This window comes from Wyeomyia smithii, chromosome 3 (genome assembly GCF_029784165.1).
Source record: "Wyeomyia smithii strain HCP4-BCI-WySm-NY-G18 chromosome 3, ASM2978416v1, whole genome shotgun sequence".
NCBI classification, from domain to species: domain Eukaryota; kingdom Metazoa; phylum Arthropoda; class Insecta; order Diptera; family Culicidae; genus Wyeomyia; species Wyeomyia smithii.
Window position 1 is genome coordinate 251,895,560 of NC_073696.1, and position 12,938 is coordinate 251,908,497.

Sequence of the window (12,938 nt, forward strand, 5' to 3'; positions counted from 1 at the left end):
CAAAATTAAGACTTTTGATACTTATTCAAATAGACTCAGTTTGCATTAGTTTTGGTTTTTATATTTTATAATCGTCATTATTAATTTATTGATACGGTAACAAACGTAGATTACGTAGGTTTGAGATTAATAGTTCAAATTGGAATTTAAAAGTTATTTCATGGTGGTAGCCCTTGTGGTAAAATGTAGTGTTTCGTTCAACCGGTTCTGTCCTACCACTTGCTTACGCGTACTGTCATATGTGAACCGCAGCCATTTTTCTATTTCTAAAATTAGCATCGCAGCAAAGTTTGCAAAAAGAGGCGAAGTTTTCTTTTCTTTCGTTGAAAATTGCATTGCCATCGGTAAAATTGTGTAGAATTCGTAGAACAAGTGCAGTGCAAGAGAAGGCCAGTCAAGTTTTCGAACGACGGGTTGATTTCGGTTTTATTTGCGCGTTTGAAAATCTGGTCGGAAGCTAACCTTGAATTAATCGGTGAATTTCCGATTACATCGGAACATGGACAACCATAAATCGGTATCAGCGAACTTTGCGCATTGAGAAGTGGCTTGGGAGCTAGAGAACGGGGTGGTATACGGATAGGTGTAATTGTGTAACCGGAATGATCTCCGGGTCAGGGCCGGGCGGAAGCACCGGCAGCAGCAACACTGGCAACAACAGCTACACGGGATTGAACAATGGCGAATCGGGTATCCTGCGCAAGACAATCGGGATGGGCCTGCACCACCATCATCACGCGTACGGTCAGGACAACTTCGCCGATCTGCTAGTGTTTGGCTACTCGTGCAAGGTCTTCCGAGACGACGACAAAGCCCGCTTCATCGATCAGGGCCGTCATCTGATTCCGTGGATGGGCGACAATCAGTTGAAGATAGACAGGTTAATAATTTCCTTCCTTTCTTTTCGCCTCAAACGAACGATTGCCAATAATGTCACTATTTAATGTTGATTCCTAGCATCTGGAAGTAGCGGTAGAATGATCGCATTGCTCTTGAGTTTTTCGAATTCGTTTTCATTGTTCTCGGAACAACTGGAAGCTGAACTCGAAAACGTAGACTGTTTCTTTAGGCAGGATTTTCAGGTTTGCTCCGGTGCCGCTGATTCTACGGATGCTGTTAAGCTAGCTGAAAATGGAATTTCGAAAGCGAATTTTATAAAAAGACAAAACATCACACCCTCTAATTTGAATAAAACCTTTTAAAATATTGTAATATTTAAATTGGAAAACTATACAACCGTTCTAATGATTGTTTCAAACATAAAAAACTCGATACAATATTGGAGGCAACCGCAAACAAGGGCCTCCGTTTCTATTTAGCTCTCTAGCCGCGGATCATCCGTTGAACCGTACTCGGTTTTATATTTGATTGTCATCATTGATTCAAATAGGATCGGCCGAAGAGAAAAAGTGAATGCAACGAGCCGAATTAAACAGGACAAAGATATAGCGGACAGAGTTTGTCGAGCTTAATTTTTTGTTTTCAAACTATCAACTAATGATTAGCAAAAAAAGCAACATGTTACAGGCAGATTGTTTTCTGTATAGTTCAGGTTCGTCTCAAATAAAAATGCACGACTTCAGCGCGGCTGTGGTATGTATAAGTGGTAATTTGATTTTAGTATTTTACAACATGTTTATGATTTTGCGTTTCCCGCCGGTTTCGGTTGATGGGGCGAAGCTTCCGGCTAGTGAATGCTATTTGAAGCCAATGCCGGGGGCTTCACTTCGTAAAACCGGACCGGTGGTCCGTTTTCAGCTCACCAAACACGCTGAATTTTTGCTTACGCTTCTAAGAATTCCACTGATTCGGCTTGGTTTCGTTTCTCTCCTCTCTTTGCTTTCTTCCACACACGATTTCGACCCTTCAGATACGATGCCAGGGGAGCGCTGCACGATTTGAGCCAGCATGAACCACCAATCGGGGGTTATGGAAACCGAGTGGACTGTCTTTCTCCGGCCGAGCAACGAGCGGAGCAGCTGTGCGAGGATGAACGCTACTACAGTCTGTACGCGAATGAAGTTGAGGAGGAAATCTATCAGGGTAAATTTTTAATCTATCAGATAAATTAACGAGTAATAAAATTTACTAATACTCTTCTCAGAGGAAGCAGCGAAACGACAGGCTGCTATTGGAGCCGAAATCGGATTTGATTACGATGCTGCAACTTCAGCTACAGATGCCAGCACAATAGTAGGACCGGCGCCAGCCGATCCATCGACAGCCGATGGTCTGGATGATGAGAACAGCTTGGATCCTCCGTTCGTCGCTCCAGCCAATTTCGAGATTCCGTCAGATCTTGTCGAACTGCCAGAAACAATGAAGGAACACGCTATCGTTGAGAAGACCGCCAAATTCATTGCTTCCCAAGATTCCCAGATGGAAATTCTACTTCGCGCGAAACAGGCTGCCAACCCACAGTTCGACTTCTTGAGCCCCGGTGGACGATTGTATCGATACTATCGTCACGTTCTGATGGCCATCAAAACCAATCGATATCCAGAGGAGGTTCCCGAGGAAGGTACGTACTGAGGTGTAGCAATAACCCGGAAATCATTCATTAAATTTAGTTAAATTACAAAACTACAATTGGCTATCCTTTACTAATTGTATCATTTCGCAGAGTCCAATCGGGCAGAAGACGAAACAGTGGACGAAGTGCAAGCGGAAGTCAGTCCGGTGAAACCCAAGCTGGTAATACCTACCATCAAGTACAAACCATCAGTCGATTGCGCCTACACGCAGTTGATCAGTAAAATTACCGGCGCTCCAATTCCAACCAAATCCGACTTGGAATCAGAACAGCCGAAGCGTTTCCCCGAGCCAACCGATCCCACGCAGTTGACCTCTCTCAGCACCGAGTTCGAGTATCGACTCGAAGAAAAACCCGTTGAGGTTACAAAGATTTCCACGGGTTTAGCTGGCCTGGTGCAGTACGATTCCGACAGCGAAGACAGTGCCAGTGAAGCGGAAACAAAGCCCGCTAGTGAGCCGAAAGAAACCCCAATCGAGCGGAAGGAAATTGTTTTTAAAGGCCTGCTTCCACCGGAAATTTTCCAGCACGTGATCGAGAAAACCGCCACATACGTAGCGAAGAACGGCTACAGCTTCGAGGATGCTCTACGAACAAAAAACGATCCACGATTTTTGTTCCTACGGAAAGACCATGAATTTTACCCGTATTACGCGTTCCGTGTACGCTACCTTATCAATCCATACGAAGAGGTTCCCCCTAAAAGCCCCGAACCGGTGACAATCACCAGGGAAATCGAGAACGGTACCGTGATAGAGCAACCTAACATTGGCATTAAAACGGTCAACACCGCACCGCAACCAGTACCGCCACCTCAAACTCAAATACAAGCCACCAAACCGGGAGGAGCCGTTTGTTTCTCGATCAAAAGCAACAAAGAGGATGCCAGTAAAGGCGCAAAAGCAAACGTCGTTCAGGAGTTGGGTGGAAATGAAGAAGATGCAGAAGAACCGACAGCGGAAAAGGAAAACAGCAGCTCTCCCGTGCCCGATAAGGATGACGGTGTCCAGCTGACGGATCAGACGGAGCCATCATTAGATAAACCACGCGAGGAGCAAGTTCAAACACCTCCGCAAGCGTCAATTAGCAACTCGCCCCCCGAAGACACTGGCAGGTGCGATTTCTTAAACGTTTTTATTTTTTTTTTCTAATCTTGTTTCATTTTCGAACATAGTTGCACACCCCCACTGGACGAGTTCCAACAACCGGTACCCTTAACCGACGACAGCAATAAAGACCAAAAGCGGTTGGAAGATCGGATCAAAGACAAACTAGCCGTAGCAGCTCGGGAACGACTAGCAATGATCTCCAAGGAAAAACAGTTGCAGCTCGAACGCAAAAGAAAAGCAAGCGCTTTTCTCACCATGCTTCAGAAACCTTCCGACACACCCGAGGAGCAGACAAAAACTCACTCTGAGTGGTCCCCTCCTTCGACACCATCGCTGGTACCCGCGAAAAATGGTCTCGAATTGTTGCAGAACCAGTTCGAGCCGAATGAACTCGAACGGGACGACACTTCCGAACTGTCCATCCACTCAATCCCGTCGCAAAGCTCGAGCCCCGACTCGAACCGCATACCATCTAGCGCGGACGACGATGTAGTGCTGGTGGAAAATGACGACGAAGATGACGGAGGGCGTCCATCGCGATCCCGAACCAGATCTCGCTCCGGTTCGTCCAACAACAAACACAAGCAAAAAAAGAAACATAAAAGCAAGAGTAAGAGCAAAAAATCCAAAAAGAAGAAATCGAAAAGCCGAAGTCGAAGTCCCAGCAGAAGTAAAGCTAAGTCAAAACGAAAACGTAGTAGAAGTCGAACGCCGTCACTGAGTCCACAGCGATCCCGCAGCAGGTCCTGTTCGGAGCGAGAAGCCAAGAAGAGAAAGAAGAGCAAAAAGAAGAGTCACAAACCTCACAAATCATCGCGGTCATCTTCATCGTCTAGGCATCACCACCACCATCACCACAAGGAGCGAAGGTAGAAGGTAGACACACGGACTGAATAAATTATAGTGAATGTCATGTGGGAGATCTCTTTGCTGCGTTAATATCACATTCAGTTTTCACACTTAGATCTTAGTTAGAGAAGGTTCTAGTATTAAGGAAAGCTATAGAAAGCATAGTTTGGATAAAAATGCGTCCTATAGAAATAGCTATTTTGCATCGAATTTGATGGAAGACTTTCCGAAATAAGAAGGTAACAGAATTTATTTCGAGTTTCCAACAGGGGTTGGTTACCCGATCTCCGCTAAGGTTACTCATCTCCCGTTCGGCACCTTGCTGAACAGAGATGAATGAACACATTAGCCCTTAAATGCGCAATGTTTAAAACAACACTACTAAAAACGTTTTAAAATATACGTATTTTAGTATTTTTTAGAAATATAATTCATTAGAACAGCTCTGTAGACTCTAACGAAGAAAACTTAACAGCTGGAAGTTCGGAAACGAAAAAAAAAACATGGCGAGATTCCCGACTGGTGCTGACTGTCTTTGAAAATAAATTTTAAAATAAGGTTAGGGGCCGTTCAATAATTACGTAAGCAAATATGGGGGGAGGGGGGGTTTGCAATTTTCTTACGCTATCTCACAAGGGAGGGAGGGGGGTAAAATGATTATCTTACGTAAGAAGAACATTGTTAATGCAGCTGTTCAAATAACCATGTTCATGACAGCGTGTACGGTAAAATTCATGAAAAGGAAATTACGGAATTACTCGAATAATAGACAGAAGAGGAAACGGAGTACTGTGCTTGCTTCATAATGACAAAACTAAAATAAAAATCTATATATGCTGGCAGTAAGATCTTACTAGGGGGGAGGGGGGGTATCAAAAAATCTTACGATGTCTTACAAGGGAGGGAGGGGGGTTTGAAAAACTGGAAAAATATGCTTACGTAATTACTGAATGGCCCCTTAGTGGTTAGTGAAAATGTCTGAATTATCAGTAATTATACTAACAAAAGTTCAATTTTAAAGTTACTGTTAACAAAAGTAATTGTTTCGACTTTATTCTGCGATAAAGTCACAGTGTTGTTTAAAAACAACATGGTAATATTTGCACATTAAAAAGTAAATCTTTCAATTTTTTTATGCATATTGGTTAGTTTTAGAGCAGTAAACCTGTTAAACAAAGATTTTATGTTTTTAGATGATTTTTTAACATCGTGCGCATTTAAGGGTTAGCAAGATATACGCGTCCAACCATTTGCCAATGGTCGTATGCTGGGAAGTGGGTCGTACGCGGCTGTGCCCCCATATTAAGGGCGTATAACAGCGTTTAACCCGGAGCGGGTGACTGAATTATGGAATGCTGTATCCCGCCAGTTACACCTAAGATGGCAGCCCCATCAGCAGGGTGTAGGTATCGCGACCCTGGGAAGGTAGCATACCGAAACCTTTTTATGTCACCCACGAACAACGAAATTAGAAATACGGAACGGATCAACCAGTAAAGACCTAGGCTACGAACACGGAAAAACATCCAAGTGAACGATTGGAAATTGGGTACTTGGAATTTCGATCTCTCAATGAACCGGTGTGAACTGGCTTGCTTGCTCGAGAACTACAGCGGCAGAGAATCGAAATCTCAGCGATTCAAGGCGGCATACGACTCAGTGAAAAAAAAAAACAAGCTGTAGTAGATCATGTACGAACACGGCTTCCTGACGAAACTAACTAAGCTGAGTTGTATGATGCTGGGGGGATCGAAATCATGCTTGCGGATAGCTGGCGAGACATCAGGCGCGTTCGTAACGTTAGATGCACTGAAACAGGGGGATGCGATCTCTAACCTACTGTTCAACATCGCCCTTGAAGGTGCAGTACGAGGCCTTCGGGCCTTTTAAGAAGAAAGCATCGGGGGGGAGGGACTCAGCATAAATGCCGGTAGCTACAGCATAAAAGCCAGTAATACAGTTGAGAGAAATGAGTTATGGCGGATTATGCTCGAACATGGTTTCTCAACCAGACTAATTAGGCTGGTACGTGCCACCCTTGAAGGCTCTACAACATGCGTCAGGATAGCCGGTTAGATATCGGATTACTTCATGACGTTAGATGGTTTGAAGCAGGGAGACGGGCTGTTAAACTTATTGTTCAACATCCCATTGAAGGGTGCTATATGGAGGGTCTCACATGCTTCTAGGTTTTGCGGACGATATCGACATCATTGATATCAACCGTAGAGCAGTGGAAGACGCCTTCGGACCTCTCAGGAGGAAAGCTGCGAGAATAGGGCGCATCATTAACTCGTCCAAAACAAAATACATGGTGGCTGGTAGAGAACGTGGTAGTCCGAAGGATGTTGATGCTGAGGTGGTGTTAGATGGGGAAACTTTTGAAGTAATCGACGAATTTATTTAACTGCGTACATTAGTGACATGTGACAGGGAGGTTAGTCGTGAGATAAAAAGGCGGATAGCAACTGCAAACAGGGCCTTCTACGGGTTGCGTAACCAGCTGGGGTCCCGTAGTCTGCAAACCCGTACTAAACTTGCACTCTACAAAACACTAATTCTTCCCATGGCCCTCTACGGCCATGAAGCATGGACGTTGAAATAAGCCGATCGGCGAGCTCTTGATGTTTTTGAGTGCAAGATTTTGCGTTCGATCCTTGGCAGCAAACTGGAAAATGGTGTTTGGCGCAGACACATGAGCCATGAAGTGAACCAGGTGTACAAATCGGCGGGTATAGTTAAGCGGATAAAACACGGCACGTGGTAGTGGGCTGGGCTTGTAGCTAGAATGCCGGAAGAACGAGCAGCGAAGACTATATCTGGCAGAAATCCCTATAGAGGCCGTCGACTTCGAGGTAGGCCCCGCACTCGTTGGATGTGTCGACGAGGATGCCCACGAAATAGGTGTTAGGGGAGATTGGAGGATAGCAGCCCAAGATCGAGTGACATGGCGACGTATTCTAGATTCAGCATTGCATCGATAATCGGTCTGTCGCCGTAAAAGTAAAGTAAAGTAAGTAGGCTACAAGCCACTAGCAACATAAATGGGATCAGTTTTAAAACAAACATCGTTTTGGCGAATACAAATTTTCAATGGACCTCTAGATATTTTCTTAAAAACATCGTATCAAGAAGACTAACATCTCTGGATCGATCCCATACAAATATCAAGTGTCAAATCAAACAGTGTACAGTGTACTCCATCTATAGAAGAATTTAACAATTTGAAAGGGGTCACAGAACCTGCTGATGTTGATGTTACTTTTACATGCGTTATGTAAGCGGTTCAATGCTTCCTGACAAAATTTCATTCATGATTTGAGTTCTGAAACGTCTCGTAAATTGGTCTATTAAAGATAAAAGCTTGTTATGATTGCAGTGGTAACCACATTGCTATGAAGGTATTGTGTGCGTATGTGATGATCCAGCTTGTGCATTCGCATCGCCAGCAAGCACACTGGCATGCGTAAGTTCCACTTTTATACAAACGAGTCGTTTGAAATGACTGCGCTGCCTAAACTGTCGTTCGTTTCAAGGTAGAGTTCCCAGTCTTCTTGATACAATGTTTTTAATTTTCTCCCGTGGAAAGTTTCTTAAGTAGCGTGTAAGGATCAATGAATGTTAGCCAGTGTCTGAAACAGTTTGTATCAGAAAACAGACCTTGGGGTCTGCCCCAAATTCGTCCATTGAGTGATTTTTCGTTCTAGTAAAACCACATCTTCTTAGATGATGTTGATTGTGATATATTCACAGGCAAACAGACGTACCACGAAATTTATTTTCGTGGATCAAGATAACGGTCAATTCAAATAAGTTTCAGTTATGTGGATTATTCTCGTCGTAGCGGTAGTGGCGCTGATGTGCTTTTTCCCTTTGAACTCAGTTGACAGTTCTTGCGCAGAAAGGCTGAGAATTTATCTTTTGCGGAATATGTCCAGTAGGTGTCGCACAAGTTAGTAACAATCCCAATTTTCTTAGAATTTGTACGGAGTGGTACGTCTGTTTGTCTGTGATATATTTTTTCGCGAAAAATCCTTGCAGAAGTGCGCGGGTACGTCCAGCCGCGCACAGAAATTGTGCTGTATGACTGAACTGTGTGCACTGTGGTAAGTTGTCGTAGCTGGTGGATGGTTATGCATGGGACAGCAGACAGCCGTTAGTAGTTTGTTGCTGGGAGTTCTATTTCAGCTTCGCGCGTGACTTTGGCTTGGTATTAGGAGTGTAAAGCTTCCACATGGCTCTCGCTTGCGGTGTCTGGTAAAAGGCCGTATAAATAAAAGAAGTTACTCTGCTTATCCTGTAAGATTTGCACGGGGTAAGTGAAGCAAACGCTTTTATTCAAAGCAAAGCAAAGCCTTGGTACTACATTCCGATTCGGAATTTGACCTTCTGTTTACTATACACAGACTTCGCAGCCAACTGTTAAGTGTACAGGACAATTGTGGGGCTAGCGCTACGATCCTACTGACGCTAACAGTCTCTCCTGAGTCAAGGCTCGAACCTACGACGACTGGCTTGTTAGGCCAGCAGCGTACCTCGAAACAAGTTGGGGAGGCAAAAACGCTTTTATTCATACGGCTTAATAAGCTATGCTGCAAGTTATGTAGAATAAAAAGAGCGAGTGAGCTCTTAAAAAGAACTAGTTCACCTTAGTGAGCGGAATCGCTCTGATCCGCTCACTGTAGTGAACCATTTTCCCACCTCTAGTTAACAAACAACGAATCAACCAGGGGGGATTTACTGCTGGCAAAATTCATATATGTGTGCCTTATCGCAGATCAACTTTGGTCCATGAAGTTTGTTGGTCCATGACGTTTGATGGCGATGAAACTTAATCACTTTTAGCCAAATACAAGTTGTTGCCACAAAATTTCACTACGCAACGCATCATTAATAAAAGTTTTCCGCGATTTCTCGAGTTTTGTTCGAGAACGTTCTAATTCTACTAAATTCAACTTCGATCAAAACGACAAAAACCAAAACAGTCGGACGCCTTGTTGCCTAATATGTTGGTCACGGTTACACGATATTTGACAGATAAATTCCCGCTGAAATCAACAAATGACAGCAAGTCAAGCAGAAAAAAGAAAAGTTGTTTTCAAACTTATTGATCACCCTGTAAATCAAACAAGCTTTCATTATTCTAAACTCGCTTATTCTTGTTTAGTATCGTGAGCCGACTAATTTAAGAATGAAAAAAAAAATGAGAATACAAATTCCCAATACCTTTGAACGAGTTTAATATGGTCGTAAACAAGAATAGGGGGGAAAAGCCACGAAGCATCCTAACCTCTAAGGCATGGTTTTTAATTAGGTAACCTTAAGTAATACACTGCACTTCACCTTGAAACGGGTATAATATTGAAAATAATTTATTTAACTGTTAACGTCACATTCACCAGTTCCAATAATATATCTAATATACAATTTTGTATATCTTACAGTTTGTCTCAACATTTCGATAAATTTAAATCAAATTTTGGCACAGAGGAGATAAAAGCAGCATTGAGTTCACCACGCAAGTTCCCCCGGCATGTACTTGTCGATTAAACTTTGATAATACGGCCAAAGGGCGTCTACATCAGGAACGGTTGTACATTTTGTGTACAAATCGTAGCGACTGTGGAGAATCAAAAATAATAAAATCAATTTATGATTCGAAAGTGAAACAAACTCACTTAAAAAGCAAAACCCATTCCTTCGTTTGTTCGTCCTGTTCGTTGGTTAGGTGTTTATAGTCACCTCCCGAATGCCACGGATAGAAGGAGTGGTAACGGATCATTTTTAAAGCCTGCTCGGGCAGTGTACTTTTATTATGTACAAGCACCCGGTATAGGTACTCGTCATGACCCCAAGACATCATCAAATTACCCAACCCACAGCTGGGCTCATACATTCCACACTTGGTGCTGTAAAATAGAAATAAAACTGAAACCAGATTGATTTATGAAAAACTTAAAATAAAACTTACTTATACTTAGGATTCTTTCCATCGAGATTATCTACGAAGCTATCACTCCGGTAGACGATGCTCTCGCCCCATTCACAACCGACCGGAAATGTATCACCGACTACGGCCCACTGTGGTTCGCCGTAGAAGGCCATCACCTTACCCAAATCATGGATCAATCCGGTCAGATGAAGCCAGTCCAGTTCAGGATGTTCCAACCGTGCGCGTTCTGCCGTCTGGAAGGCATGGATAATGTTTGGCAGGTCCAGGTCTGGGTCCGATTCATCTACCAAATCGTTGAGTTTCTCCAACGCCTCCCTAATGTTGGCTCTGAAGTGGTCGAACTTCAACCAGTCCGCGTGACGGCCTGAGAAGAGAAAACGCAGTGCGTATGCTTTGGTAAATTATGTCGCAGTATATTTTATCGATAGATGAAGATAAGAGAAATTGAAATTGAAAGGTTAGTCGATAGTAGAAGCGCACCTCCATCTGTCTGTGGTAGAAGGATTAGAGCAGGAACCGGAAAGTCGGGGCAGCATTAAATGCGCGTCGACCCTGAAGCGTTAATAAGTATCAAAATAGCAGTGTGCATGTTCAGCCATGAAACTGATAAATACGTTGCTCAATATGTATGTCAGAATTCGCAAAACGGTTTTCGAGGCGCGCGCAATCAGCGGTTTGATTTGTTATGACAGGCCACTGATCTTGTCTAATCTACAGGAGGGTAGGTAAACAAATTTTACAACCGGCGTCACTTAATGATAAGTGTGCTATTAAACGAAGTTATTATTTTCGACAGATACAGATCTAAGGCTACTGACATTGAGGGCAAGCCTTTGTGTTTAAAACGATTTGAATAAAATTTGCAGGCTTTACTAGAGTTAGGAATTCCACGCAAACGCGTCTATGGAGCTCGCATCATCCTTTCAGATGTCAAGAAGGCTTTGTGAGCCTGGTGACATTGATTATTCAAGTGACATAGATTCGCTCCTATCACGAAGTATTACGAATTTAAAACAATATGTTTTTGAGAAATATGCATTTTAAGTTTAAACATAATTTTTTTTGTAGTATTTTACATGGAAAATCAAACGAATCACCACATTTCATTATTTGACCAAAAGTTTGCTGACCTTACGAAAAAAGTTATGAATAACTTTAACCCTTTTCAAAAAGATGGATTGAATTCGTGATTTCAAGTATATAGACCATTTTACGAACTGACCTGTGTCACGGATCCTGCTGATGATGATGTTGCTTTTACTTGCGTTATGTCAGCGGTTTCGAGCTTTGTGTCAAAATTTCATTCATGAATTGAGTTCAGAAACGTCTCGTGATATGGTCTATTGCAGGGATGCTCAAATTATCGATGCACTAAATTCATGGAGTTATACTAAAATCTGAGAGGCCATTGTCTGGTTGAATTGGCATGAACTTTCAGAACGAAATCAAAATAGAGCTAACAACACTAATTATCTAAATAACTTTACCTTCAACGAAATCTACCGTCTGGTTTGTGTGCATCAACTTGTAGGTGCGTCGAACCCGCTCTTTCAGTGGATCGTTGTCATCGATGGTGTAGTCGCGAAACTTGGACAGTTCTTTATCGGCAAAATTTTTCTCCGGCCGCAGCAATTCGGACACATCCAGCAGATTAGGGTGCTGCAACGAATTATCAACTTCTTTTGTTAAACATGAAGCAAAAACAACGTTATCACACTAACCTCTTCAACGATTATTCTCATATTTGAGTTCTATTTTGAAGACTCGTGTCTACAAGGAAACGTTTAAAATTTGAATTTCTACGCGACGTTCTGGTACTCAACTGCTCGCGCAGAACTCCGTTGCGGCTTTTATAAGAAGCCGCGAATTGATTACTAAATTTACAATCTTTTGCCACCAAGAGAGTCCGAGAGAGTTATGTGAAACTGGGAGCGCTCGTTAAAACCTGAACTTGACCCGGGAGAAAGCAGTTAGATTGCATTGAAATTTTTCGGGAACACTATCAAGCTCCCTTATTCTGTCGAGCGTAGCTCACGGGCGATAGAATATCGGCGGAACCGTTTGTTCACGTGTTCTGATATTCCAACTATAGAACAAAATATTATTAAGCCTGTCACTCAAACCGACAAAACTCTCGTAGTTAAAAGCTAGGCGTGCCAGTTACGACTAGCTTGTGGATTATCAATCAAATTTCATATTACAAGTTGGAAATCGTTTTAAACACGTGGAACTACTTTCGTTAATAGGGTGCAAACTAGTTTTCCAAGTTCTAACCGAGAACGCAGGTAGTTTGAGGGTCAATATCGGCTGATTTTGTCATCAAGCTTCGGGACAATATGACGACAAAGAGATTCAATATAAAGGTGTACTGAAAACTTCTCTCAAGCCCAAACAAAGGTGTATTCACCGGCGTCTTTATATTTTTCTCATTCAGGTTTCTGCATAACCATACTCTATTTGCTGTTCAACGTCTCCTACAAAAAAAAAATTATTG

General features: G+C 42.8%; 2 protein-coding genes across 2 annotated transcripts; one reads left to right on the forward strand and one right to left on the reverse strand.

The window, feature by feature from the left end:
- Window positions 1-251: 251 nt before the first annotated feature.
- LOC129730451 (protein suppressor of white apricot) lies at window positions 252-4,562 on the forward strand. The gene is made up of 5 exons (XM_055689791.1): window positions 252-880; window positions 1,871-2,043; window positions 2,105-2,521; window positions 2,624-3,647; window positions 3,708-4,562. The coding sequence occupies exons 1-5, from the start codon at window positions 603-605 to the stop codon at window positions 4,513-4,515; spliced, it is 2,700 nt and encodes an 899-aa protein (XP_055545766.1). The 5' UTR covers window positions 252-602; the 3' UTR covers window positions 4,516-4,562.
- Window positions 4,563-9,829: 5,267 nt separating this feature from the next.
- Window positions 9,830-12,318, reverse strand: LOC129730459 (inositol oxygenase). The gene is made up of 5 exons (XM_055689802.1): window positions 12,166-12,318; window positions 11,932-12,103; window positions 10,463-10,808; window positions 10,170-10,400; window positions 9,830-10,111 (listed from the first exon to the last, which is right to left on the reverse strand). The coding sequence occupies exons 1-5, from the start codon at window positions 12,184-12,186 to the stop codon at window positions 10,003-10,005; spliced, it is 879 nt and encodes a 292-aa protein (XP_055545777.1). The 5' UTR covers window positions 12,187-12,318; the 3' UTR covers window positions 9,830-10,002.
- Window positions 12,319-12,938: the final 620 nt, after the last annotated feature.